This window comes from Verticillium dahliae, genomic scaffold, assembly GCF_000150675.1.
Source record: "Verticillium dahliae VdLs.17 supercont1.16 genomic scaffold, whole genome shotgun sequence".
NCBI lineage: Eukaryota > Fungi > Ascomycota > Sordariomycetes > Glomerellales > Plectosphaerellaceae > Verticillium > Verticillium dahliae.
In genome coordinates, this window is record NW_009276935.1 from 234,514 (window position 1) to 260,249 (window position 25,736).

At 53.8% G+C, this 25,736-nt stretch overlaps 7 protein-coding genes and 3 non-coding genes across 10 annotated transcripts; 8 read left to right on the plus strand and 2 right to left on the minus strand.

The window, feature by feature from the left end:
* Positions 1 to 402: 402 nt before the first annotated feature.
* Positions 403 to 2,390, plus strand: VDAG_07266 (choline dehydrogenase; the record flags this gene model as incomplete). Its single annotated transcript, XM_009656171.1, has 2 exons — positions 403 to 504; positions 642 to 2,390. The coding sequence occupies 2 exons, from the start codon at positions 403 to 405 to the stop codon at positions 2,388 to 2,390; spliced, it is 1,851 nt and encodes a 616-aa protein (XP_009654466.1).
* A 497-nt stretch (positions 2,391 to 2,887) lies between these two features.
* Positions 2,888 to 2,989, minus strand: VDAG_20202. The gene has a single exon. It is a non-coding gene; the product is annotated as a tRNA-Ala (tRNA).
* Positions 2,990 to 4,712: 1,723 nt separating this feature from the next.
* Positions 4,713 to 5,546, plus strand: VDAG_07267 (pectate lyase C; the record flags this gene model as incomplete). Its single annotated transcript, XM_009656172.1, has 3 exons — positions 4,713 to 4,917; positions 4,986 to 5,290; positions 5,358 to 5,546. 3 exons carry the CDS (start codon positions 4,713 to 4,715, stop codon positions 5,544 to 5,546), a joined length of 699 nt encoding a protein of 232 aa, XP_009654467.1.
* Positions 5,547 to 6,319: 773 nt separating this feature from the next.
* On the plus strand, positions 6,320 to 9,469 carry VDAG_07268 (uncharacterized protein; the record flags this gene model as incomplete). The annotated part of the gene is made up of 4 exons (XM_009656173.1): positions 6,320 to 6,328; positions 6,393 to 6,506; positions 6,566 to 7,503; positions 7,552 to 9,469. The coding sequence occupies 4 exons, from the start codon at positions 6,320 to 6,322 to the stop codon at positions 9,467 to 9,469; spliced, it is 2,979 nt and encodes a 992-aa protein (XP_009654468.1).
* A 751-nt stretch (positions 9,470 to 10,220) lies between these two features.
* On the plus strand, positions 10,221 to 10,842 carry VDAG_07269 (uncharacterized protein; the record flags this gene model as incomplete). The annotated part of the gene is made up of 2 exons (XM_009656174.1): positions 10,221 to 10,388; positions 10,522 to 10,842. The coding sequence occupies 2 exons, from the start codon at positions 10,221 to 10,223 to the stop codon at positions 10,840 to 10,842; spliced, it is 489 nt and encodes a 162-aa protein (XP_009654469.1).
* A 428-nt stretch (positions 10,843 to 11,270) lies between these two features.
* On the plus strand, positions 11,271 to 19,230 carry VDAG_07270 (mycocerosic acid synthase; the record flags this gene model as incomplete). Its single annotated transcript, XM_009656175.1, has 9 exons — positions 11,271 to 11,292; positions 11,534 to 11,652; positions 11,876 to 12,341; positions 12,420 to 12,537; positions 12,760 to 16,144; positions 16,247 to 17,191; positions 17,455 to 17,792; positions 17,846 to 18,014; positions 18,073 to 19,230. 9 exons carry the CDS (start codon positions 11,271 to 11,273, stop codon positions 19,228 to 19,230), a joined length of 6,720 nt encoding a protein of 2,239 aa, XP_009654470.1.
* Positions 19,231 to 19,577: 347 nt separating this feature from the next.
* On the plus strand, positions 19,578 to 19,684 carry VDAG_20203. Its single transcript has one exon. It is a non-coding gene; the product is annotated as a tRNA-Met (tRNA).
* Positions 19,685 to 20,575: 891 nt separating this feature from the next.
* On the plus strand, positions 20,576 to 21,994 carry VDAG_07271 (TTL domain-containing protein; the record flags this gene model as incomplete). The annotated part of the gene is made up of 1 exon (XM_009656176.1): positions 20,576 to 21,994. The coding sequence occupies one exon, from the start codon at positions 20,576 to 20,578 to the stop codon at positions 21,992 to 21,994; it is 1,419 nt and encodes a 472-aa protein (XP_009654471.1).
* An 844-nt stretch (positions 21,995 to 22,838) lies between these two features.
* Positions 22,839 to 24,120, plus strand: VDAG_07272 (retinol dehydrogenase; the record flags this gene model as incomplete). Its single annotated transcript, XM_009656177.1, has 6 exons — positions 22,839 to 22,919; positions 22,966 to 23,373; positions 23,422 to 23,559; positions 23,620 to 23,688; positions 23,863 to 23,950; positions 24,014 to 24,120. 6 exons carry the CDS (start codon positions 22,839 to 22,841, stop codon positions 24,118 to 24,120), a joined length of 891 nt encoding a protein of 296 aa, XP_009654472.1.
* Positions 24,121 to 24,459: 339 nt separating this feature from the next.
* VDAG_20204 lies at positions 24,460 to 24,531 on the minus strand. Its single transcript has one exon. It is a non-coding gene; the product is annotated as a tRNA-Glu (tRNA).
* Positions 24,532 to 25,736: the final 1,205 nt, after the last annotated feature.

A 25,736-nucleotide genomic window follows, 5' to 3' on the forward strand; every position in this document is an offset into this window, starting at 1 on the left:
TGAGTGCTACATGTACGGTACATGGTTACCCCAGGACCCCTGCCCTGCTGTCAGGGGCCTTCTTCTGTAGTGAATGCCACCTACCCTTGTAGCTATGATAATGTTGCAGAACAGCCCCCTCGCTGCCCTTGGTACTAGGCGAACAAACATCCAACCAGGCGCAGTACCATGCCAGAGGGTCTCTTAGCGTCTGGTCACGTTCTACGTTATACCGGGTGTCACGTTATTCAGGCGAGGCAAATGATGCTGTCCCCGCTCCTGTTCCGAGCAAAACAAACCACGTTTTTTTAATATAAGGTAAGACGACTCACTACACAACCGACCTATGTGGGAGACTTGCAGCGTTGCCACGTCGCTTATTAACTTCCTTCGCACAGCACAGCCCTGGGTCCTTTGTCGACAATGCTCATTGCATCGGGCCTAACTCTCGCTGCCCTTGTGGCATGCGTCTCGGGTGCTCCTCCAACGGAGCGATCAGGTTGCAAGAGCGCCACCTACGATTATGTATGTTTCATCTTATGCTGTTTCCCTGTTGTTCTTTGACCTTTGAGCCCCCCATCCCCTTAGCCCTGCACGAGGGTTGCCACCTCCCTCGAAAGCGATTCTACCACGGAGTTCTAACAAAGATGTCACACTTGTAGATTGTTGTGGGTGGTGGCACCGCTGGTGTAGCTGTCGCTGCTCGTCTAAGCGAGGGTTTGCCCAACGCCAAGATCCTATTGATCGAAGCCGGGCCTGCCGTCTCGGATGAGCCCAGAATCAACATTCCGGGCATGAAGGGTTCGACTCTTGGCACCAAGTACGACTGGAACTTCACCACAGTCCCTCAACAGCATGTGAACAACCGGGTGTTGCCTGTCAACCGTGGTAGGGTTGTCGGCGGCAGCTCCGCGCTGAATCTCATGACGTACGATCGCGCTGCCGTTGCTGAGTATAACAGCTGGGAAGAACTCGGCAACGAGGGATGGAACTGGAAGAACATGATTGCTGCCATGATGAAGTCTGAGACATTCACCGGTAAGAACACAGACACTTACGGCTCTGCGGGTGTCGGTGACAGCGGCCCTGTCAAGGCTGTGGTCAACCGCGAGATCCCGGTTCATCAGGAGAGCTGGATGCCGACATTGAACGCCCTCGGGATCAAGACGAACCTCGAGTCCTTGGGTGGAAACCCCCTTGGCGTCATGTACCAGCCCAGCAGCATCGACCCAACCATCTACAACCGCTCCTACAGTGCAAATGCCTATTTGCCCATCGCCAAGCCAAACCTGCGCGTCTTGTCCGACACGACCGTAGCCAAGGTCAACCTGGTGGCAGCCGGCGGTGGCCATGTCGCGACTGGTGTGACCCTGGCCAACGGCACTTTCATTCGCGCCAGGGCAGAGGTTATCGTGTCCGCTGGCGCTGTTCAAAGCCCTGCCCTGTTAGAGGCATCCGGTATCGGCCAGGCACCGGTCCTCGCCGCCGCTGGCATTGCGCAGTTGATCGACCTCCCCGGCGTGGGCGAGAACCTCCAGGATCACCTTCGGATCATGACCTCTTATCAGCTCAAGCCGGAATTTCTTTCCTTCGACATCTTGCGGTCAAATGCCACATTTGCCGCCGAGCAGCTTGCGCTCTGGAATGCCCGCAAGAAGTCACTCTACGACTACACCGGCAGCGGCTATACCTTCACGACCTGGCAGCAGGCCATCGGCGACCAGTCGAACCTCGTCGCGCTCGCCAAAAAGGCGGCCGGCGAAGACATCAGCGCCGTCGACAAGAAGAAGATTGAATTCCTCAACGACCCTTCCGTCCCGCAGCTCGAGGTCATCTTTTCGGACGGATATACGGGTGTCAAGGGTTACCCGCCGGCAAGTTCGCCTCTCTTCGGCCAGGGCTTCTTCACCCTCATCGGCGTCGTCATGCACCCCCTGAGCCGCGGCAGCATCCACATCAACCCTGCAAACCCGAGCGGCAAGCCCGTCATCAACCCCAACTACCTCGGCCACGAGCACGATATTGAGGCCGTTGTTCAAACGGCCAAGTACTGCCGCAAGATCGCCACCACCGAACCCATGAAGTCCCTCTGGGTCAACGAGTACGAGCCCGGCCTGGACAACGTGCAGACCGACGCCCAGTGGAGAGATTACGCCCTCAGAACCACTCTCAGCATCTTCCACCCCAGCGGCACTTGCGCCATGCTGCCGAAGAAGGACGGTGGTGTTGTTGACGCGAACCTCAAGGTGTATGGCACCTCGAACCTACGCGTCGTCGATGCCAGTATCATCCCTCTGCTCATCTCTGCCCACATCCAAACCGCCGTGTACGGTCTTGCCGAGATTGCGTCGGAGAAGGTCATTGCAGAAGCCGCCACGAAAGCGGCCAGGAACGCCGCCAGGATGGCTTGAACGTCCTTGGGATCCTGGTGACGGGATTGTACATACTTTAGAGCTTTCAGGTTCACACTTACTATGCTGGGTGCAACAGGCTGCATCCCCTGCGGCGTGGGTCTCGAGCTGTTCTCATTCGAATGTAGCCATGTGGTCTTCAGCATTGCGTCGGTGCAAATTACTCTCTTTTAAAATAATATTGAACAAGCTTTCCCTGATTCTAGTCGAACGGGCGCCAACGCCTTATGACCGTTGTGAAAATCTCATCCACTCTCTGTTTCCCCTAGTCCTGTTGGGCTCCTTAGCTCCCGCTTCAGCTCAGTCTGTGCCATCCCCACCATATTGCCTACTCAGTCTCTTACGCGAAATCGGTAGTAAATGGATTAATCATCGCACTACCTTTCTGGGACATGTGAGTGGGTGTCAGCCTTGGCGCATTTTTTGTCGTCGACTTGCAACCCCGCACCTCGAATGGGACCAAAAAAACAGCGCAGCGCCATGGAGGAGCAAAGGAATGGACAATGCGCGAATCGAACGCGCGACCTTCAGCAAGCACTGTAGTTGTAGGAACAACTCATCGATGCTAAGCAGACGTTATACCACTAAACCAATCGCCCAATGATGGAGGGCCGCCTCGAACGGTATGGTCATGATCCTGAGGGTCGAGCACGAGTGGAGCTTAAACAAAGCCAGCCTCGCATCACGCTGCTGCCTGTCTTTTGTACGATGTCTGCCCACGTTATACTTAATCAGATGAAGAGTCGATACATGACAGGAGCGCTAGCTTGACCTAGCCAAAGTGTTCGCAGGGGTTCATTGGCGCCATGATGTGGGCTCGAGTCAAAGAACCAGTCTTTTTGGTCGCAGGAGGCACTGCTACTCGATCCGTATCCTCATTCTTTAATGGAGTATCCTGATAGCAAAAGGTAATTCATATCAGTCTTTCTCACTCCATACAGGTTTTGAGATTCCTTGCCAGACATGGTTCGCGGCGCTCACGGGCCTTCTGTAGACACTTGCCCTCTGGCTTTCGGCAGACCAAGTTTCAGCAATCATGACCAATGTTGATTATACTAGAAAAATACCATCACTTTCCCGTTGGTCTGCTGAAGAAGCTTGAGTAATGGAACCTGTTAAAAGACGCAAATGAAATGGAGAAGTTGTTGTCATGGATTTCCGATTCGGCTTCATCTCTAACCAGTCTAACAAGACCGGCGAGGTTGGCCAGCATCCTGCACCTACGAGGCTACGTGAACCTCAAGAGAAGAGGCACGAGGCTTATAACATGGTCGGTATATGAGGAGGGATTGGACTTGGTTCGTGGATTTTGTCTAGTTCAAAAGTAATATGTTATCTAAACTCTTCATAAATGGTGTAGGCTGTAGTGTTTTCAGTGGCTCAAGTCAGCATGTGGAGCAGAGACTAGTCGCCACGTGCAGCAGCAGGTGTGGAACAAACCTGATGATCGAAAATTACTCCGAATGCAAGTCATATCTTGGTGCTGAGGGGTTCGCGGACAGGAGCCCAATCCCGCAATCTACATCGTGTTTCGATCAAAGTGTTCCCCGTCTACGCGCCAATGCGAATGCAAGGCACCTCCGTTGCATATACCAGGCATTGCGGCGAAGTTGTTGTTTTGCTCTCTGCTTGCAATATTCAGGCCTGTTCATCATGAGCTTCTACTATCATCAATTCCTATCGGCTGCATCCAAGCCCCATTGTTTAACTCGAGTCGACTGGTTGTTAACATAGACTCAAACTCTGATCATTACTAGGTAGATCATCTGCACCGGGGATTTAAAGAACGGCGCGGTAGGCTTAAATCCAGGATGCGTCGCACGCTAATGCATCACGTTCCAAGATCCTGAGGTTTCGACAACCTCCGATTGGGCCGCCTATGAAATCAAGACAACCCCAGGATTGCTGGGCGTACAGCAATCCAGGACTGCCGAAGGGCGGGGAAATCATATGTCAAAGGAAGCCACGAGGGCAATCATTTCCAGAACAAGACATTCGGAGGGACATAATCCTTCCCATTCCTATGCCTTGGCCGCCACCACATGATACAAGTCCAACAACACGCATGAAAGCCAATTGTCCACCAATTGACCTGGAAATAAAGTAGAGTAAACCAGGAAAGTGTGTTATGGACCGGAATTCGATCAGGTCCATGCCGTAATATCAATTCCAGACATTCATATGAGCCTACGGCTTCAAAAGGGATGCAGAAAAGCCAACAAGTATAAATAATTACGCGTTGTGGCCAGCTGAGTTCGAAATTCTGGAGACTTACCAAACGAAATCTTTTACTTTCAGACCAGCAGCTGCCCTTCAATCAGAATGAAGTTCTCGGCCATTTTTGGGCTTACGCCACTTATCGCCTCAACGGCTCTCGCCTGCAACGGTTACACTGGTGGTGTGCCCGTGGCCACCAACACTGTCTCTAAATCTACCTACATCGAGGTCAAGGCCGGCGAGGTCTACGACGGCCAATGGCAGCGTTTCGACCGCGGCAGCGGTGCTTGCGGTGGCGATAACGAAGGCGGTATGTTGAAACAACCAACAGGCAAAGCACCGACCATCCATAAGACTGAAGACTGAATCCATTTGCAGACTACAAAGATGCCGTCTTCTACCTTCGCGCCGGTGCTACCCTGAAGAACGCAATCATCGGCAAGAACCAGGCAGAGGGTGTTCACTGCGATGGCCACTGCACCCTTGAGTTTGTCTGGTTCGAAGACGTCTGCGAGGACGCCATTTCCATCAAGAACGACAAGGCTGGTGCTCACTCCTGGATCATTGGCGGAGGCGCTTACAAGGCCTCGGATAAGGTCGTGCAGCATAACGGATGCGGGACCGTCAACATCATCAACTTCTTCGTCCAGGACTACGGGAAGTTATACCGTTCGTGCGGCAACGTATGTCTTCGTCTCTTGGTGTGCTTGGGATGACTTTTGCTAACCTCTCCGATAGTGCAGCTCACAGTGCAAGCGTAACGTCTACATTGAGGGTGTAACGGCCAGGAACGGTGGAGAACTTGCGGGCATCAACAAGAACTTTGGTGATACTGCTACACTGAAGAATGTGTGCACTGATGCCAAGACTCCCTGCCAGTTCTACCAGGGATGCGCTGGTGGCTGTGAGCCTAAGAAGGACGGCGCTTGCTCCGGTTGAAGGGCGGTTTTCCTTTGGAAGCAATGGCGCACGGAAAGCAAGCAGTCGTGACGTCCATAGAACGGCTGCGATCTGACTTGCCCACTCCTTGCCTGTGTGTTTCACGGAAAATGTCACGACCCTGTAGCTGCAGTAGCATCTCTGTTGTTGACCTCCGCAGAAGTTTTCGCGCATGAATGAGAGTTGATGTACCTATTCTGACCAGAGCCTGTGAATCATATTGTCTGGCTTCATTTCAGTGGCTTGAAGGGTGACTGAGGGGAAGACAGATAACCTCCCATGCGATTCCCTTCTGTTCATCACAAAGCTGCGTATCATCATGTCGATGTTGATCCAAACACCTTAGTAAGCATGGCCTGGAGGAGTGCGGTTCATTTCTCGTGATGGACAAAGCATCATCTCGCAAACGAAGTGAACCTTGAAACACGAAGCATAAAGTCCCACGTTCTGGTTGTCTCCCGCGTCATTCCATCTCAGGGGCCGATTCAGGGGTTCAGAGGGTCCATCCAGGGACCAAGCGCCACAGCTCCAGCCACAGGCCACATTCCTCAAGCACAGTGTCACACGGCGCTTCCGTCACCATGGAATGATGCAGATCGGTACGTACCCCCAACCCGAAACGCGGTGTCCAGCTCGGGGTGACACTTCGCGACGGAATGCCCTGGCTGCTTCATGCATCGAATAGGTGCCGTCACAAGGGCCCCTTCCAGTTGCCCAACGCATGCGACAACCTCACCGACGACAGCAGGCATAGAGATGCCTCGCACAGCATCATGGACTTTGTAAGGATTCCCAGAGCCGCTGCAAAGCTACCTTCTACCACTGATCTAACCCGTCTGCCTGCAGTGGTCACGACTCTTAGCTGGCACATCGCTTGCCTCGGGCGACTCCCGCAAAGACGATGGCAGCAACCCCACCAAGCGACTGCATCGATTCGACAAGGAGTTCAACCAAATACTGGTCAGTCGAGGCGTTTCTTTGCTGACTACCGGGACTGTCCCAAGCTGACGAGGATACAGCACATCTGGAGGTCCTCTTCAAATCTCGCCAAGGATGATGACGCCGCCGAAGCTCTGGAGATCCGTCTCCAAGAGCTGACCAACATCCTCAGCGACGAAACCCGACGTCCATTACCTCATACGTGCATCCAGTATGCCTCGAAGAAACAAATCTATATCCCCATCGGCAAAATCGCGACTACCTCGTATAATGAATGGATCATCAAGGAGGCCGTCCATCTCTTCGCAACGCTCGTGGAGACAGACGAAGAAGCTTTTGTCGAGAACTCAAACTTCTCCTCCAGCCTCACAAACCTTCTTGTGCGGATCACCGGGGTCAACAGCGTCCGGCTGGGGTCCGATACCGAAGCCAAGGTTGTCGAACTTGCCTTCAACATTACTACAAAGATCCGACTTGACCGCGACATCCTCCCAGTCTGGTTCAAGGCCGAGCCGCCCGGTCCGCGTGAGCTTGAGAAGACCCAAGACAAGCATGAGACCTTCGCTGGCCGAACTCAGAGGCAGGACTTCCCGCTGTTCTACATATTGATGGACTACATCCACCAGGAAGGCAAAGTCGGAGACTTTGCGAGGACGGGACTGCTCTACATCATTGAGTGCGCTTCCAGCTCGGAGCAACTGGAGCAGTGGATCGTAGAGAGCGATCTCTCGACGCTCATGTCGACAGGATTAGGTGCTTTGTACAGCCAGCTTAGTCGCAAGCTGGTCATTGACCACCTCCCCGACGACCTGCCTCCCGTTCTTGCCCTTTCCGACTATGAACACCCGACGTCGACGTACGAGATCATAAGCTCGTGCTCCCCCGACTTCCAGCTGCATCTGGAGACTTTCTTGTCGCATCTTCTTTTCTGGCAGGATGTCTTGGAGCACTGTAAGTCAGTCGAGGTCAAGCAAACGCTGCTGGAGCATTTCCAGGTCATCTTTCTGCAACAACTTTTGTAGGTCGATTCTCCGCTTGGCAAGCGACCCGCATCTAACTGGTCTAGATACCCATCTCTTCTTGAGTCTTCCGATATCGATGGCGGCTCTTCCGTCGCTGTCTTGACGTATTTGCGCCGTATCCTCGAATCCCTCGATCATCCGGACATGATCAACCTTATCCTACACTATCTCCTCGGGCTACCGAGCCATCTATCTGGCCGCGGGCCCGGCTCACGAACGTCTATAAGCGACGCGCGCAAACGCAAATCTATGGATCTCGCCTCCATGATGGCCTCAGCGAATTCCGACTCGACTGCGACTCCACTCCTTTTCAATCTCGTAGATCTCATGCTCGCGTGCCTGAGGTCCCACAACCAACAGACAATCCACGTCACACTGCAGTTGGTATCGGCCATTCTTAAGAGACATCACCGGTACGCCGTCATTACTCTGCTGCATACGGATGTCATCGTGGGCGAGAGGAACAAGCGAACCATTGGTGCTCACGAGCAGGAGGTCGACTATCTGGTCAACCTCGCTGGCTCCATCGGCGGCCAGGATAACTTCGATGAAATCTACGACAGCATCGTGAAGGATACAATGGCCCGCCTGGAAAGTCATCCGTGTTCTCTGAAGCTCGTGGCACCTAAAATCTCCACCAACAACCACGAGTTACCTGCGATACCAGACAGCCTTCCCGGCGCTCCTCGTGACGTGCCGCAACATACACTGCGGCCTGATGACCCCCTTCTCAGCACATTGCTGGACCTGTTGGAGACTTTCTTCGTGAATCCTGTCGATACCAACCTCGATTTAACAGACACTGTCGTCAATCTTGCCATTTGCGGCTACATGAGCATCGAAGGCTGGTTGCTGAGGAATCCTCAAAGGTACACGTACGAACATGACGTCAATGACGCCAACCCCACATCTCCTATCACTCCGGCCACACCATTGTTCAATGTGGTGCCTGAAGACCTAGAAGACCCAGGTACCACCGAGGCTGAAAAGCTCAGAGCCATCGAAAGCTGCAGACGTTGTCCTCTCTGGGCTCAACCGTCGTTGCCCCGCATGCTGGTCGTCTTGCAGCGACTCTGCACGCAGATCTCCGAATATCGAGAAAACATTCCCCGCTTCGACGAGCTGCTGCAACACCGTCGAGAGGCCTTTCAAACAGCCGATTCGGTTCACGTCACACCCAGCCTTCCGACGAAAGCTGTGCCGCATCAACACAGCTCAACCCAGACGCCTGACCGCCCAAGCCTGGAGGAGATTTCCCGCAGCGGCTCGCCATCGCGTCCATCGGCCCTCGAGGGCTTTGCACAGCGCCTTCTTTCTGAATTTGGCACGCCCAGCCGTACCAGCAGCCCTCGCGGTCGCAAAGAACACAGCCGTGGCTCGGGCGCGGCCAGCCCAATGCCTGGCAGTACTCCGGGTGGTCACGGCGCCTCGACGCCCTCAGCACGGCCTCTCCCATCAGCAGCTCCCAAGGAGTTCCCGTTCAACTACGATGACCCATCGCACAGCGGCGCGCGTGCATTTTCGCCGAGCAGCGCGGGGGGCGACTCTGCAGCTGCCAGTCAGCAGGCCGCATTCGCAGCGGTTGATCAGAGCATTCTGGCGCGACGGGTCGGCAAGCCGGCGAACATCAAGGCGATTCCTTTGCGACTCGGCCAGGATGAACCGGCGCCTGGCGAGGAACGCGTCACAGCGCATGAACCGCCTCCGAAGGACGACGACGAGGAGCAAGAGGCCGAGGGTCAAGGCGAAGCAGACACAGACGACGGGGAGACGCAGACAGGCAATGATGATGCTGCTGCTGCTGATGCTAGAGACGTCGATGACGAGGAAGAAGGCAGCGAGCGCACCGCGTCCGTGTCGCATGTCATCACAAACGTGCTCATTCTGCAGAGCTTTCTTCTCGAGCTCGCGGCTTTGGTGCAGGTGAGGGCGGGGTTGTTTGACGAGGTACGCTTCGCGTAAGTGCAGGGCAGCGGACCAGATGATAGAGCAGGGCCCTGGAGATGGGCCTCCTTGTGCTTAGGCAGAAAGCGGGAGCATAGTTTGGCGTCGGATGGACCTGGGTAGAGAGCTTTTGGGGCGAAGCCAGATGCTAGCATGGGTATACCGGGATACATTGTTCGTAATTGCACTGGCTCCCCGAGGTGTGTTCGCTTCGTGAGGTGGCCGTAGACTAGATGGCGAGTTTCACTTCTTCTGTACGATGCAGGCTTACTGCAAGTGCTTCCCATCCCATAGTCTTTTAGCAGTCTGCTCGTTGTCGAGGTCTGTTTAGCATGAACGAGGTGAGGGATGTGGAGCGAGCAAGCTCTTATCGTTATCACTTGTCCTTAGCAGTGAGCTCCAGGGACCTACCGGCCTCAGAGAGGAGGGTGACGCGGATGATCGCGTCTCACGTCACTGACCTAGCGCCTTCGCCCATTGGAAGGAAGCTCCCACCCTCCACTGGAATCTTGAGCTGCTGGCCAAGTGCACTTCGTTCTGTCTACATTGCTTCACACCGACTGACCTCGACATCGCAACTCCATCACCTGCAACCTGTCGACCTGGTTTTCATCAATTTTCATCAATTTCTCCGCATTCTCCCGATTGAACGACGCTGTCCACCGCGACCCCCGACTTCCTCGACCGATTCCTCGCGTTTCGACCGATCTCACTCGTCTCGACCGATCCCTCGTCTCGGGCAGACAGACTCCCAGGCCAACCTCTGAAGATGGCTCCCACCCAGAACCACGAAGACCTGAAGCACCGCACCCAGGAATCCGCCCGCGGCGTCTACGCCTTTAGCCAGCGCCAGCTCGACCGCGCCGTCAGCCCCTCCACCCGCCAACAAGCCTACACCAGCGCCGCCGACTTTGCCCACGAGCGCCCCCTCCTCTTCGTACGTGCTCTTCTGTGTCGCTCTTATCTTTCTCTTCCCTCCTTGCCTTGCGTCCCTTCCGCCCCCCTAGCTACCCCGCCCTCAAGTGACACAGAGCCAAGGCTAACGCGCGTCATCGTGATTCTCAACACAGGCCTTTCTCGTCGCACAACTCATCTTCTCCTTCCTGCCGCTCGTCATCTTCGCGACCTTTGCCCTCTCGACTGTCGGCTTCGCCCTCGGCGCCGCTCTCATCTTTGCCCTCTTCTGGATCGGCGTCGCGCTGCTGGTGCTCGTGCCGACGCTGTTCCTGACGAGTGCCGTCGGGCTTCTCGTTTGGATCTGGGCTGCTGGGAGCTTCGTTGTTGCGCGGAAGCTCTGGCAGGTTGCGCCGGCGAGTATCAAGGGTGGACAGGATGGGTCGACCAATGGTGAGCGGACTGGCGTTGTGCTGAAGGAGGAGCCTCGCGATTGAAATATTGGCCGCGTGGTTGGGGGTGGTGTAGGACAAGCATGGGCAGTGCTTTGAGGTTGATATCGCGATGGGGATTTTCTTTGGGATGGGCACAGGCATAGGCACAGGCACAGGCGTATACGGATGAACGGGTTATGACGGGGTAGGGTATCACTGGGCTTATAAAATGTACTGGCAAGAGTCACTTGTCGCATGGATGTGGGTGTTTCTCGTATTATCATTGCTGTTACTGCCCTCGGATGTGACCTGGGGGGCGACTTGCGATTGTTTTTATACGAATGCTTTTCTTAGACAAGCGTACTTATGGGGTGTTCTACTCGGACCCTGCTGGTGTTGACAGTTGCTCGAACCAGCTCATTGCGCCCGTACTTGGCTAGCTGTTGGTCAAGATATCCTCGGACATCTGCTGACTATTGTTCACTACCAAGATGGTTAATAGCCTCGAGTTTGGTGAGTCGCATACATCTTTCCCACCAGAAACCAACTGACCGACTGCGGCAAAACACAAGAACATGGCGAAAGCCGGCGAAAGCCAGTCGACAAAATGTTGAAGCCATTCCATACGGTAATGTTCTAACTTTCCTGTTCTGAACCAACTTTCCGCCCCGCTTCACCTACAAGAGCTGCACTCTTCGATTGAGCCTTCATTCACACTAACGCATCACATGAAGAACACGGCTTTTGCTTCTAGTGCCCATACCCCGCGACCGGCTCCCTCCGGCTGCCCGAATGGGCTTGGGCCTGCGCTGCACTCCACCCGGGCCCGAGACGGCGTCATTCTTCGGGTTCTTAGCCCGACTTAGGCCCGAGGTTGGCTTACCCACCGGGACAGCCCACCCTCCTCCATCTCCAAATCGTGACCTCATTGTGCTTACCCGGTTTTCGCATGTGTCCCCAGTCTTCTCCAGTATTTTCTCCAGTTCTTACAAGTGTCAACAAAAACGTCACAGAGAACTCTGACTGCCCTTCATGTCTCTCCACTCATACTCTGGTCGAGTCGACAGATTGCGCCTCGCTGACGACATACACGGAGAGGCTCCAAGGCAACCTAGCGATGGGTGAACCAATCCGCGACAAACCTCTGCACGGGGATCAGATCCCCGCCGCGCACCTCCAGCCGCCGGTCGCCGTTGTGGGGATGGGATGCCGTCTACCTGGCAACAGCAACTCACCACAAGCCCTCTGGCAGTTCATCTCCAACGGCTCAGTCGCCGACAACGTCCCGCCGACCAGTCGCTTCAGGTACGCGACGCACTATGACGGCTCCGGACGCGCGGGGACGACGCCGTCCCCGGGCGCCATGTTCCTCGGGGACGAGGTCGACATCGCGGCGTTTGACGCGGCCTTCTTCAACACGAGCCACCACGAGGCTGGGGGCATAGATCCTCAACAGCGGCAGCTTTTGGAGGTCATTTACGAATGCCTTGAGAACAGCGGCGAGACACTTGAAAGAATTCGAGGCGCCAATGTTGGCTGCCTTGTCGCCAACAATGGCTGTGGTATGTTTTTTTCTTCTTCTTTCTTTTCTTTTTTTCCGCTGTCGAACATGGCAGTGCAATGAGTTGATGAGTGCGCAGAGTACGAGAGCGGTACTACGCGCGATCCTGAGGACCAGATTCCAGGGCGAAGCACTGGATGCGGCCGCTCTATCCTTGCGAACAGGGTCTCTCACTTTCTAGACATCACAGGACCCAGGTGCGTTCACTTCCATGCATGACGCGAGCCTACAACTCACTCAAACAGCATCGCCATTGATACCGCCTGCTCTGGCACTCTGGTCGCCGTCGACATGGCTTGTCGGTATCTCCAGTTTCAGCAGGCAGATGCGATGATCGTAGCGGGTGCTTTGCTGTACCTCGATCCATCCGCACAGCAAGACCGCGGTCCCATGAACGGCGCGCTTTCCACGTCCGGCAGATGCCACACCTTTGACGCCAAAGCCGACGGCTACATGAGGGCCGAAGGTGTCAACACCGTGTACCTGAAGCGCCTCGACGATGCGATCCGCGATGGAGATCCTATCCGCGCCGTCATTCGCGGCAGTGCCACGACAGGCGACGGCCGAACGCCGAGCCTCACACAGCCTAATCCGGAAGCGCAGGCAAACGCGGTACGTGCCGCGTATAGAAACGCGGGCATCACCGACTTCAGCGCGACCGGCTATGTGGAGTGTCACGGTACAGGCACTCTGGCTGGCGACCCGCTCGAGATCACGGGTCTCGCTTCGGCCTTTGCTTCAACGCGTCCTGTTGACCAGCCGCTCATCATCGGGGCTATCAAGAGCAACATTGGGCATTCTGAATGTGCGGCCGGCTTGTCTGGACTCATCAAGGCGGTCATGGCTGTGGAGCGCGGCGTCATTCCTGGAAACCCGACGTTCATCACCCCGAATCCCAAGATTGATTTTGAAGGATCGGGAGTCCGAGCTTCCCGCACAGCCATGCCGTGGCCGAGCTATGCGGCTGTGCCACGCCGTGCCAGTGTCAACTCCTTTGGGTTCGGTGGATCGAATGCGCATGTTGTTCTTGAAGCAGCGGAAACTTTCATTCGAGATGAGGGCTACCGCAAGACGTTCAAGACGGTACAAGACCAACCCAAACCATACACAAGCAATCAGAACGTACCGCGGAAAGGCAGGCTTCGTATCTTGACGTTCTCTGCAAATGACAGGGAAACGTTGCCGAGAAATGTAAGGGCCATCTCGGACCATTTGAGAGATCCATACGTCAATGCCCAGGTCGACGATGTCGCATATACACTCTCTGACCGTCGAACGCACCACTTTCATCGCGGATTCGTCGTTGCCGACTCACTAGATTTTGAACACAGTAAAATCATCACCGGCAAGCGAAAGGCGCAACCCCCTCGAATCGGCTTCGTATTCACCGGGCAAGGCGCCCAATGGTCTCAAATGGGCAAGGGTCTGATCGAAAACATACCTCTGGCACGCAGCGTCATTGATGACCTCGACTCGGCTCTGCAGGCATTACCGAATGCTCCCCGATGGACCTTGCTGGCCGAGCTGACCGAAATGAGAGATACAGCGACGCTTCGTTGCCCGGAGTTCTCTCAGCCTCTAGTCACCGCTTTGCAAATCGCCCTGCTTGCTGTTTTGCAAGACTGGGGCATCGTGGGGCACAAGGTCTTGGGCCATTCATCTGGCGAAATTGCTGCCGCCGTCGCCGCCAATCTCATCACACCTGCGGAAGCAATCAAGACGGCCTACCTCCGTGGGCAAGCCGCAAAGAGGCAGTCTTCTGAAGAGAACCTGGGAATGATGGCAGTAGGCGTCTCTGCGTCAGCTATTGAGAGATATCTAAGATCTGACGTCCACGTTGCGTGTTTCAACAGTCCCATGAGTCTGACGTTGTCTGGCCACGTATCCAATCTCGAATCTATTCGCAAAGACCTTCAAAACGACGGGCATTTTGCACGTCTACTTCAGGTTGATCTGGCCTATCACTCCACCTTCATGCGTGAAATTGCCAACGACTATCACAAGATGCTCCAGGAGCACTGCCCTTCGTCTGGCAAGCATCTGAGAGGCAACTCAATGCTCTCCTCTGTTACAGGACATGCCATGTCCTCGCAGATAGGACCTGAGTACTGGAAAGCCAACATGGTCAATCCTGTGCGGTTTGCGGCGCCCGCAGCGGAAATGCTCTCCGGGCCTGACGCATGCGACTTCATCATCGAAGTCGGCCCTTCTGGGGCGCTTGCCGGTCCTCTATCGCAGATCATCAAGTCACTGCCCGGTGGTGGGAAGAATATCCAGTATGCCGCAGCCGCCAGCCGAGGATCGGAGACTCTGGCTGCTCTATTCGAAGTAGCAGGAAAGGTCTGGACGAGAGGCGGCCCTGTTAAACTGGCTAAAGTTAACGCGTACGACCGCCCTTCCATCCTTGTTGACCTGCCAAACTATCAATGGAACCACTCGAGGCGGTACTGGCGAGAGGGACTCTCGACGGAGGAGTACCGCCATCGGCCGTTCATATCACACGAGCTCCTCGGGTCCAAAGTTCTTTCCACTAGTTGGCAGTTTCCCACATGGGCCAAAGTCATCCATCTGTCGGATTTGCCGTGGCTAAGGGACCATCGCGTCAATGGCGAAGTCATCTTCCCGACTGGAGCATACGTTGCCATGGCGGCTGAGGCCATCCGCCAGTCGAGTACCATGACGAGATACTCAAGCGGTATGCAGCCCAAGTCTTTTGCCTACAGGATGAAGGACGTCAATGTTCTTGAGCGTCTCGTTCTCGAAGAAGCGGAAGGCTCAAGAATAAGGCTGATTCTCTCTCCTGTTCATGATTCGGCAGAGCAGTGGCATACTTTCACTATCCAGTCCTACTGTGAGATGGATTGGGTTAATAATTGCACCGGGTACATCAGGATCGACGAAAAGTTTGCAGGCGAGCCTTCATTCCCACGGGGAGTTATGCCGTTGCGCTATTCTGAGCCTGGAAAGAGATGCTACAAAAGACTGGCCTCTTTGGGGTGCGACTATGGCGCTCACTACCAACAGATCAAACGATTCCAAGCTGCTCCACCCGAGAAGTATAGCCGAGGGGTGCTGGAAACCGAGTCGCCAGAGCACCATTCATCGTACCCCATTCATCCAGTGACCATTGATGGGTTCCTCCAGCTTTGTGGTCTCTCCCTTCAACAGAGCTTAACGACAGCCGGGGAGAGCGTCAGCATGTTGCCCAACCGTATCGGAAGTCTTATAATACCAGCAAACGAGCTCATTGAGTCGACGTGTATTGGTTTTGAACGCCCTCAGTACGTTGGCTATGGACCAAAAAGCTCAAGAGCCAATTTTACTGTGTCTGGAGGCCTGATACACCCGGAAAGCGGCCGCCTGCTTCTCGATATGAGCGGCGTGTGCTTTGATGTTTTCACGCCCCAGGAGGACTGCTTCACAAAACACACATACACTCGCTATAAATGGGATGTCGATATATCATTGGCAACCGCTGAGGGCTTGAATAACATGCTGTTGAGCCACAGCCCTTCTCCAACCTCGAAAGACGGATTGCAGAGACTATTTGATCTCATCAGTCACCAAACGCCTGATGCTTCAATCATCGAGGTAAACATGGACGATCAAAGCTCATCATGCAGGTGGCTTGGTACTCAGCCGAACAGGCCTCATGCCGCGTACACCCGCTTTACAGGCAGCGAGGCTGTGTTGGCTATGATGCAGGGTAGATACGCCAACTGTGTCAACACAGAGTTTCAGGCTCTCGCGGCTCTTACCCGCAGCGATGCTCTTCGAGGGAACAACGACTTTGCCATTCTGACGGTCGGTGAACGGGTTGCAGAGGACAAAGCCATTCCCCTGCTTGCAAACATTCTGTCGACGCTTAAAGAAGAGGGCCAGCTGCTAGTTACTGACCTCGATCAGGCCACTGCAAACAGAGTTAAGGAGGTCCTTGAAGAAGCTGGCTGCTCCAGCATTAAAGACCTGGCGCCATCACTATCCCGAGGAGCCATTCTTGCCTCGCCGAAGCAGGTCGAGGGGTTCCGAAACCGAACAGACATTACCTGCTTGCATCTTGCCGCCGACAAGTCCCATTCAGAGAGCATACTGACTGGGCTTGAGAGTTCTGGATGGAACCTACGATCCACAAGCTCGACTGAAACGATTCGACAAGGAACCCATGTCCTAATTCTTGACGAACTATACACTACCATCACTGCAACGATTTCTCGTCAACAACTTTCAATGATTCAAGAACTGATCAAGAAAGAATGCGATATCCTCTGGGTCACGACTGGGGCACAGATGAACATCACCAACCCAGATCGAGCTGCCACAACAGGCTTTCTGCGCACACTCAGGATGGAAGAGGTCCATCTACGTATCATAGCTTTAGATGTGGAATATCCTGGAGGTAACGAGACTATTCCTGCTATTGAGACATGTCTCAGGTTATTGGTCAACGCAGATGGCAAATTCAGGCGTGAAAGCGAATTCGTTGAGCAACAAGGCCTGATCCACACGCCTCGGCTCGCGGTCGACGACGAGTTTGAGGTGGCGAAGTTCGATCATCTGAAAGGTCGACAGCCTGAGATGCTGCATTTGCGAGGTGATACTTGCCTGCAGCTTCCAATGGACGTGGGTTCGAACACGTCACTCTGCAGAAAGGTGGAATTTCCATCGATCCTGCAGCAAGATCAGGTAGAGGTGGAAATCTTTGCCACGGAGTTACCACCGAGAGTACAATGCCTGCAATCTACAGCGTGGTCAGGGGCAGCGGGGATCATTACGGCGCTTGGAAGCGAGGTTATCGGCTTGAAGGTTGGGCAGCGAGTGGCCCTCAGTCATGATGGCAGTATGCTGAACCGAGTGTGTCTCCCCTCTGCTTCTGTTCAGAGGATCCCGGACGAGCTGTCGTTTGCATCAGCTGCTAGCCTTTCTGGAACGTGGTTCACAGCGCTATATGGGTTAAAGAGGCTGGCGAATCTTCAAAAAGGCCATCGTGTGCTGATCTATTCGAATGGTAGCCTGCGAGACTTGGCAGCCATAAAGGTTGCCCTGCATCTGGGCGCTGAGGTAACTCCATGAGACGTTTTCCTGCATGAACATGAGGCTGGACTAACAAGTCACAGGTTTACGTTGGAATTTCTAACGAAGATGGACATACCTTGCTCCAGGACGAGGTCCCGATACCACCCAGCCGAATCATAGCATTTGACCGTGAGGGTTCAAGTGCCAACCCCCTTCAATCGGCTGGAGAAGTCATGTTTGACGTTGCTTTTGGCTCTTTCTCGGAGATCCATCTAGTTATGGCGTGGAAACATGTAGCTGAAGATGGTACCCTTGTTTTGACCGAGCGGACCGAGAACTCGACGCAAGTCACACTTTCCTTGGAGCCTTTCACACGAGGGGCCTGTTTCAGGGTTCTGAACGCTCAAAATATACCGAAAGATACCCTCATCCTTAATCAGTGAGTTATATAAACCAAAGATGCCGCAATAGCACCTTGCTTACATCTGTCAGGCTATTAACAGAAAAACTTGGGCTCTTAAGCGTGGACAGTAGCCTATCGTCACTCTCTCCGAAAGTATTTGGTTATGATCAAATCGAAAACGCCGTGCGATGGATGAAAGCCGAAAAGTTCGCGCGGGCGATCCTATCTCGCATTCCGGGCCAGGACGTCATGGTCCAAGTACGTGCTGCCCTTCTATCCTATTGCTATTGCATGTGGCTGACCTGTCCGCCAACAGATACAACCAGACCCCCGGAGCATCAAATTCGCGGAACATGCATGCTACCTCCTGATAGGCGGCCTCAGGGGCCTTTGTGGGAGCATTGCTATTGATTGGGCGAGACTCGGAGCGAAGCATCTTGCCGTAATGTCGCGCAGCGGCTACGATGACGAGACCTCGCAAAGGGTCTTGCGAGAGGTCGAGGGTATGGGCTGCCATATTGATCTTCTACAAGGGGATATAACCATACTGGATGATGTCCGGCGGGTTCTCTCTGAAACGAGCGTTCCAATTCGCGGTATCTTACAGGGCTCGATGGTCCTTCGAGACCGACCTTTTCCGGCCATGACTATCGAAGAGTTTCACCAAGCAGCAGGATGCAAAATCACGGGGACCTGGAACATTCACAACGCATCACAGGACTTGGGCCTCGATCTGGACTTCTTTACCCTCCTCTCAAGCATTGCTAGCGTTCTAGGAGGGATGGCACAAGCCAACTACGCTGCAGGTTGCTCGTTCCTTGATGCGTTTGCTGCCTACCGCCGGGGCCTCGGCCTTCCAGCGTTCAGCGTCAACCTTGGCATCATCGGCGAGGTAGGCTACATGTCACGGGATGAGGCATTGCTCGAAAGGCATATCGGATCCGTTACAACCAGTATCGACGAAGACTTGATGAGACAAATCATACGATACACTCTTCTCCAGCAGAGCGAAGAACCAGTCAGCCACTCGGCCACGTCAAACATTGTCACAGGCATCGCGGTACCGCAGTCCGGCGACTCCTACCTCCGCTTGGACAAGCGGTTTTCGCACCTCTTCGTAGGTGGCGACGCTCAACCTTGGGAGACCGAAGGCGGCGCGACAAGGGATACCGCCCATCAGGCCAGGGAGCTCAAGGCCCTGCTTGCGACGCAACCAAAAACAGCAGATCGTGGGGTGGTGTTGGAACTCGCCATTGCGGTGGTCAGCGATTACATTACACATGCAATGCACTTGAGCGAGCCTGTCGAGCCAGAACGATCACTAGCTATGTATGGAATCGATTCATTGGCGGCTGTGGCTTTCAGGAACTGGGCGAGAATGGAGCTGGGCGCTGGGTTGTCTACAGGGGATGTGACTACGGCGCCGTCGCTGGTCGCGCTATGTGAGAGGATAGTGGACGGCTACAAGGAGTAGATATGATATCTCAACATCCCATGCCCTCTGAGGCGATGATATTCGTCGCCATATGGGCACAACGCAATGCTTCCTGTTGCTGAGTGCCAGTGACATCAGGAGCCTCTCCCGTAGCATTCACTATCAAGACTGTCCTCGTGAGAAGTAGAACCCGAGCTCCACAAGCCCCTGAAACAGGACTAACCCCGCCCTAACTCGACGCTATCACCACATAACCAGATCATCGATCCACATAACGGCAGCCAGAGCGCCATTATCCTGCCGAAAATCCAAATTGCTCTGGCGGAGCAGCTACTGAACATACAAGTAGGCATTTCCCAACCCCTGTCGACATCAACCATTGTACAGTCTGCGTGGCTTAGCTGGTCAGAGCGTCGGTCTCATATTGATTAATATGACTGGATCATCAGATCTAGATATCCGAAGATCATGAGTTCGATCCTCATCGCGGACACAGGTTTTGCTCGCTGTGGTTGATTGAAGATGCACATCATGTCTTTGTTTTTTTGTTCGCTGGTGGTATTGCAAATAGGATAGCCCCGAATCCAGTATTCATGCATTGACCTGTACGACTGCGGACATGCCGAGAGTCCGAGAGCCGGACACACCGACATTTCGGGTGCCGTGACCCAGTGCCTGGCCGGCTCACTGCCCAGCACAATGGACATGCCGAATACGCACCTATAGCAGCTTCCAATGGGCATTGGTCGGTGACACGTTAGATTCGCGGCCACTGATATCTTCGCAGCATGCTTGAATTGACCGTGCCATGGCGCCCTGGATGGTACCTGATCGACGCCCCTGACTCCGACATCGCGGAGACGGAGACATGCCAAAATATTCCAAACAAGGAACACGACGCCGCCTTAGGTTTCCTTGGGGTTTCGCGGTTGAGTTGAGTAATGATGGGGAGATAAATTGACGTCCATTACGTTGGCGAAACCCTTCACGTCCAATCGAAACGGGAATAAATCACAGCCTGGATGAAGCCAATGTTACTTAGGTAATGTTGTACAAAATCACTGCTTGGCGTTTGCTCATCTTCCAATTTTGATCTCGATTTGCGCTCAGATGTGATTCTTGGGAAAGCAGTATAAGAAGATCGTATTCGAAACAGAAAAATGGCAGGCATCGGCAAGTCAAGTGGCAGCAGACAGCGGTCATTGCAGTCCGGAACAGCTCCCATCAAAGCAACACCTTATATCGCGTCCGCCTCGCTTCCTAACCAACCAGACACATGTCAGTCAGATTGATGCATCTCTCGACACCTCGTGAAGCCACTGTCCCTCCATTAAAGGGGCCGAATCTACGTTGAGAAATTTGGCCACTAGACTGAAGCTTCAAAATGGCAATGCACGTCTATGTTGGCGGAGCATGTCCCTGGCTGGATGACCACATCAAGTCGTTCATTCGGCGCCATGTTCCAGACGCCATCTTTGTCAGCGATCTCAACGCCATACCAAAGGACGCATCGGCCGTTTACCAGTTCTGCGATGGCTGGGAGCTCAACGAGAACTTCGCGGTTCTCAACGCTGCAGCCAACGGCCTGATCAACGCGTACCCCAGCAGTGATGCCCTCGCTCGGAAGGATTACATGGCTCGAGTCATCGAGTGCTGGACGGCAAAGAGACCTGACAGCATCTTGAAGACCAATTCGCCGGCCACGGTGCGGCTTTCTCTCGATTACGCCGAGTACGTCGATGACGCCCTGGCGGCGACAGACGATTTGATGCTGCTGTACTCACTGGAGGATAATCTCAATAAAGAGCCGTCTGATCGGGAGTGGTGGATCCTCAAGCCAGCCCTCGTAGACTGCGGCGCCGGCATCCGCATCTTCAGCACGGAAGAGGAACTCGCCAGCAACCTCGAGCTTGCTGAGGACGAAGATGACGACGAAGACACGGACTCCGTCACAGAAAAGTCCGAGCCTACGTCCGACCTCGAAGACGGCATCAACCCGAAAGACTTCCTCCCAACGCTCTCCACACCCGGCCTCAACGCTCTCGATGCACTGGTCACGACAACCTCATCACTAGCCATTGACCCGCGCCCGAAGAAGAAGCAGCAGTACGTCTTCAAAGCCGACGGACGCATCCCATCAGCTCAGATGCGGGAGTTTGTCGCCCAGCGCTACATAGTCTCCATTCCACCGCTCGAGAAACGCAAATGGCACGCCCGGGCCTACGTCCTCTCCGTCGGCCGCCTCAAGGTCTACGTGTTCAGGGAGATGCTCGCGCTCCTGGCGGGCGAAGACTACGCGCCGCCGTGGCTGAACCCGAGCCTGCGCGCATCCCTGACCAACACGGGGCTACAAGAAGACGAAGACATCTTGAGCAAAGAGTCGATGCGCAATCTTTGGGCTGCGCCGGACGATCTCTTGCCTGGTGACTGGAAGAACGAACTGTTCAGGCAGGTCTGTGAGGTTTCGGCAGAGCTCTTCAGAGGGGCGGTGCACACGATGGCTGATAAGTTTACGACGATGAACAAATGCTTTGAGCTGTTCGCGCTGGATTTCCTCGTTGACACGAATGGGAAGGCTTGGTTGTTGGAGGTGAATGAGACACCAGCATTCTATGAACAAGGTGTCGCTGGGTCCATGGCCCTCAACCTGATGGAGTCGGTCATTGGTGTAACGCTGGAGCACATGGGGATGGCGATTGGCGAAGACGAGATGAGCAAGACGTCGAAGGCGCGGATGGTGCAGGTGTTGGACGAGACGGACAGGCTGGCGAAGAGCAACATTACTGAGATCCTACCCGAATAGACGTGGACGATACAAGAGGGTAGAAGAGACCCGGCGCCCGCCTGACAATGACGACAGCTCTAAGCCACCACAACAGCCTCGAAAAATGATAGTAGCCGACCGCTCGCGACCGCCTTTTTTTTTTTGTATAACCTCACGTCAGCATGCGGATGCTTAGTCCCATGCAGCGTTGTGGCAATGGGCTTTGTGTGCCTGGCCTCGCAAGACTGCGTCGGCTACTAATGATCGGGTCGTCTTTCCTGCTGATTTAGAACATCAGGGGACAGCCTTCCAAATGTCATCATGTAGGATGCTTCAGGTAATGTAAGGTAGCAGTCTGAGTCGAAGTGAATCATCACTGTACACAGCAGGTCACTCGTCAGAACCCAGATAGCCTTCACTTCGGACTCAGTGAAGGTTGCGACTGGACCTTGGGTGCTGAATAAGTGCCTATCTGATTGCTGCGGCCTCAAATCCGTGATTGGCTGAGGGCCATATAGCGAAAGCTGTGGCTTGCTTGCGTATCGCCAGGGGACTGTCGGTAAAATGCCAGACAGGGTCCGGTTGGCGGCGTAGGCTTCTACTGCGGGCGCGGCCTGTCTTGCATGCATGGCAGACCGGGACAATCCTCTATGAAGGACGACATGGCATCGCCTACCGGACATGGAGGTAGTACGCTTGGTATCTCCGAATGCGCCTATATGAATCCTTCGACGAACCAGCTTTCATTCAATTCATCAACATTTACGATCTTCATACCATCTCCAGCGCGTCATCCCCAGCTATCGAATACATCGATATTCAAACCAAGGCTGTATCGTTGAAGACAAGTCGGATCAATCATAGAAATCCACGAGTTAAAGCCATGACTACACTTCGCAGAAGTACATTTCTTCCGTACAAAGCTACTTTGACTGAGGAGAACCTCCCCGATCAGTCTGGCAAGGTAGGCTTCTGACTCTACTCGGTATTTCCTTTTGCCAATGAAACAGGTCTTCATTGTCACCGGCGGCAACAGTGGCGTTGGGAAAGAATTGGTCAAAATCCTCTACCAGCACAATGCTCGAGTCTGGATAGCGACACGCTCCAAGGAGCGCACCGATGAGGCCATTGCCGAGATTAAGAAGGCTCACCCCAAGTCTCAAGGCCAGCTCCTCTTCCTCAAGCTTGTGCTTGACGACCTTACGACGATCAAGCAGTCAGCATCTCAGTTTACCTCTCAAGAAACGCGTCTCGATGTCATCTGGAACAATGCAGGCGTCATGCTACCAGCGGAAGGCTCCAAGACCGCCCAGGGCTTTGAGTTGCAGCTCGGTGTCAACTCGCTGGCTCACTTCCTGTTCATCAAGTTCTTGACGCCGCTACTTCAAGAGACTGCCAAAACTGCACCACCGCGAAGTGTCCGTATTGTATGGGTGTCCTCCATGTCAGCTGACTTCGCACCCAAGCCGGCCATTGACTTTGGCAACATGGACTATCGCAAGGAAGAGGACAACATGACGAAATATAATCGGTCGAAAGTTGGCAACTTGATCCATGCCGCTGAGTTTGACAGACGATTTCCGGAGAGCAACATTGTCAGTGTGGTAAGTCCATAACCTCACTCTGCAACGCGTCTATCATCGTCTTCTGACAGTACCATCAAGTCCTTGAATCCAGGACTCTTGAAGACCAACCTACAGCGGAACTTTGGTGCCGCTCAAAAGTTCCAGGTTGTAAGTTATACCTTGACCAGGCCTCTCAGTCCTCCGTCTGCTCATCTATGCCTGTTGTTTTCTTTTGTAAACAACAAGCTGGAGGCGCATAATTTCTCGACATCGTCCGCAGTCCCGGATCTCTGTTGAACGCGATTCTCTTGCAATCATATATCATTGGCTGACCTTTAATAGAAACTCATGGGAAAGCCTGCCAAGTATGGAGCGTACACTGAATTGTTTGCGGGCCTTGACTCTTCAATCACGTCCAAGGACAAGTGGAGTAAGTGGTGAACAGTGTGATACTCCTTGCAATCACAGCTCTCTTGATGCTGACTGTTATCAGTCACTCCATTCGGGAGGCGAGAGGAGCCCCGAGCGGACATCGTCGAACCTGAGCTGGGGAAAAGGTACTGGGACTGGAGCGAGGATCAGGTCAGGTCCTTTCTCTAGCCCGAAGCCTGAAAGGAAGCAGGCCAAGTATGAAGAATAGGTGAGGGCGATGAGCTGTTAAGAGATGACAATCAAGTAATTTTTACGCACATTTTCAGGAAAGTTATCAGGCTTTCTATGGTTGCCCGGAGCCTAGTTGCTCGGCGTGGTCAGTAATTTTTGTACTATTCTGTTATTTGAACATCCCAATACCGTGAAGTATTTGACCGTGTTCAAGAACCGCGTATTGACAATAGACTGAAAGACCGAAGTGTTTCTATCGCCTGTAGCACCTCCCCCCTACATCACAACTCCAAAACTAGCAAAACTCATTGGCGCCGTGTAACGCCATGTCTGATGTTCCGAACCAGGGAATCGAACCCTGAGCCTGACGGTGAGAGCGTCAAATGTTAGCCATTACACCAGTTCGGATTGGTGTGTGGCAGACGTGGACTGCTAGTTCACAAAGTGTGGACACGGGTATGGAGCTGTGGTGGGGGTGAACCTTGCCTGTGCTGGCGTATCAAGTTTCTGCCCATCCGTTATGTCAAGGTATGAAACTCATGTCAGGCAATCGACTGAACAGTGTTGAGATCAGAGCGCAAGGCAGTGAATCAAATTATGAGACGTGGGTTCATGCTCCCACATGCATGTGAGAGAGTGAGCAAGTCCAAGCTACAGCTTGACTGAATATTCTCTCTCGAATTACAAATGATGGTTTTCGGAACAGACGACGTCGTTCAATACGAAACTAATCACAAGCCACCTTGCTTCGACGGCGTCCACGGCCAATGCCTTCGTAATGCAATAACTTATGTACCTGATTAATCACGCACGCCTCAAACAAGTGTAGAGACATGCCGTAGATCCTGACTTGATTTTGGTCTCTTGGTGACCGAATGCATTCCTATTGATAGACACAAAAGCCAGCATCGACCGTGAGGCATCACAGACAGAACTTTCATCAACCGAGCTACCGAAGGTCGAGGCTTTGAGAGGCAGTGAAGAGTCTTGGCAGTTCCGGCAGTTGCAGCTCAGACTTGGCCTTGATGTTCCCTTTAACCATAGTAGGAAGGAGCCGGCGATCTCCCCATGGGTAAGACATCGGTGCTACATGGAACGCAGATAATCTCATCGCAACCTTAGATACCTGAGCACCAGCTAGCCATTCGGAGTAATTTCGCCAAAGAGAAGGTCAATCGCCACTGAGCCAATAATACCACAATGATACAGGATGTATGCCGTACAGACAGCGATTCTGTTGCAATGCCGGCGGGGTGCCATGCCAAGATGATTCGACATTGTGGGCTACGCCCATTCGGGCAGCTCGGCCAGGTACCCGCTGAGAAACGCAACGTGATCTGCGCCGCCGAATGATCTCCTGCCCTATACTAACTACTTCCCCGCGGACAGTGACACGCTCGCAAAGCGGCAGTTCCCATCTTTGCATGAGCACGTTTTCAGGTCCGTTGCACTTTAGGCAGCTGGAGGCATTCAGCTGAACTGCACGTCAACCTTCACCTCAATGGCGCACATCACTGCCTTTGTGACAATATCGGGAAGGAGGATCTTCGAACGGGATGTTGATGGGTAATAAATAAGGCTTGACTACCGTCGGGTACTCCCGAATACCCTTG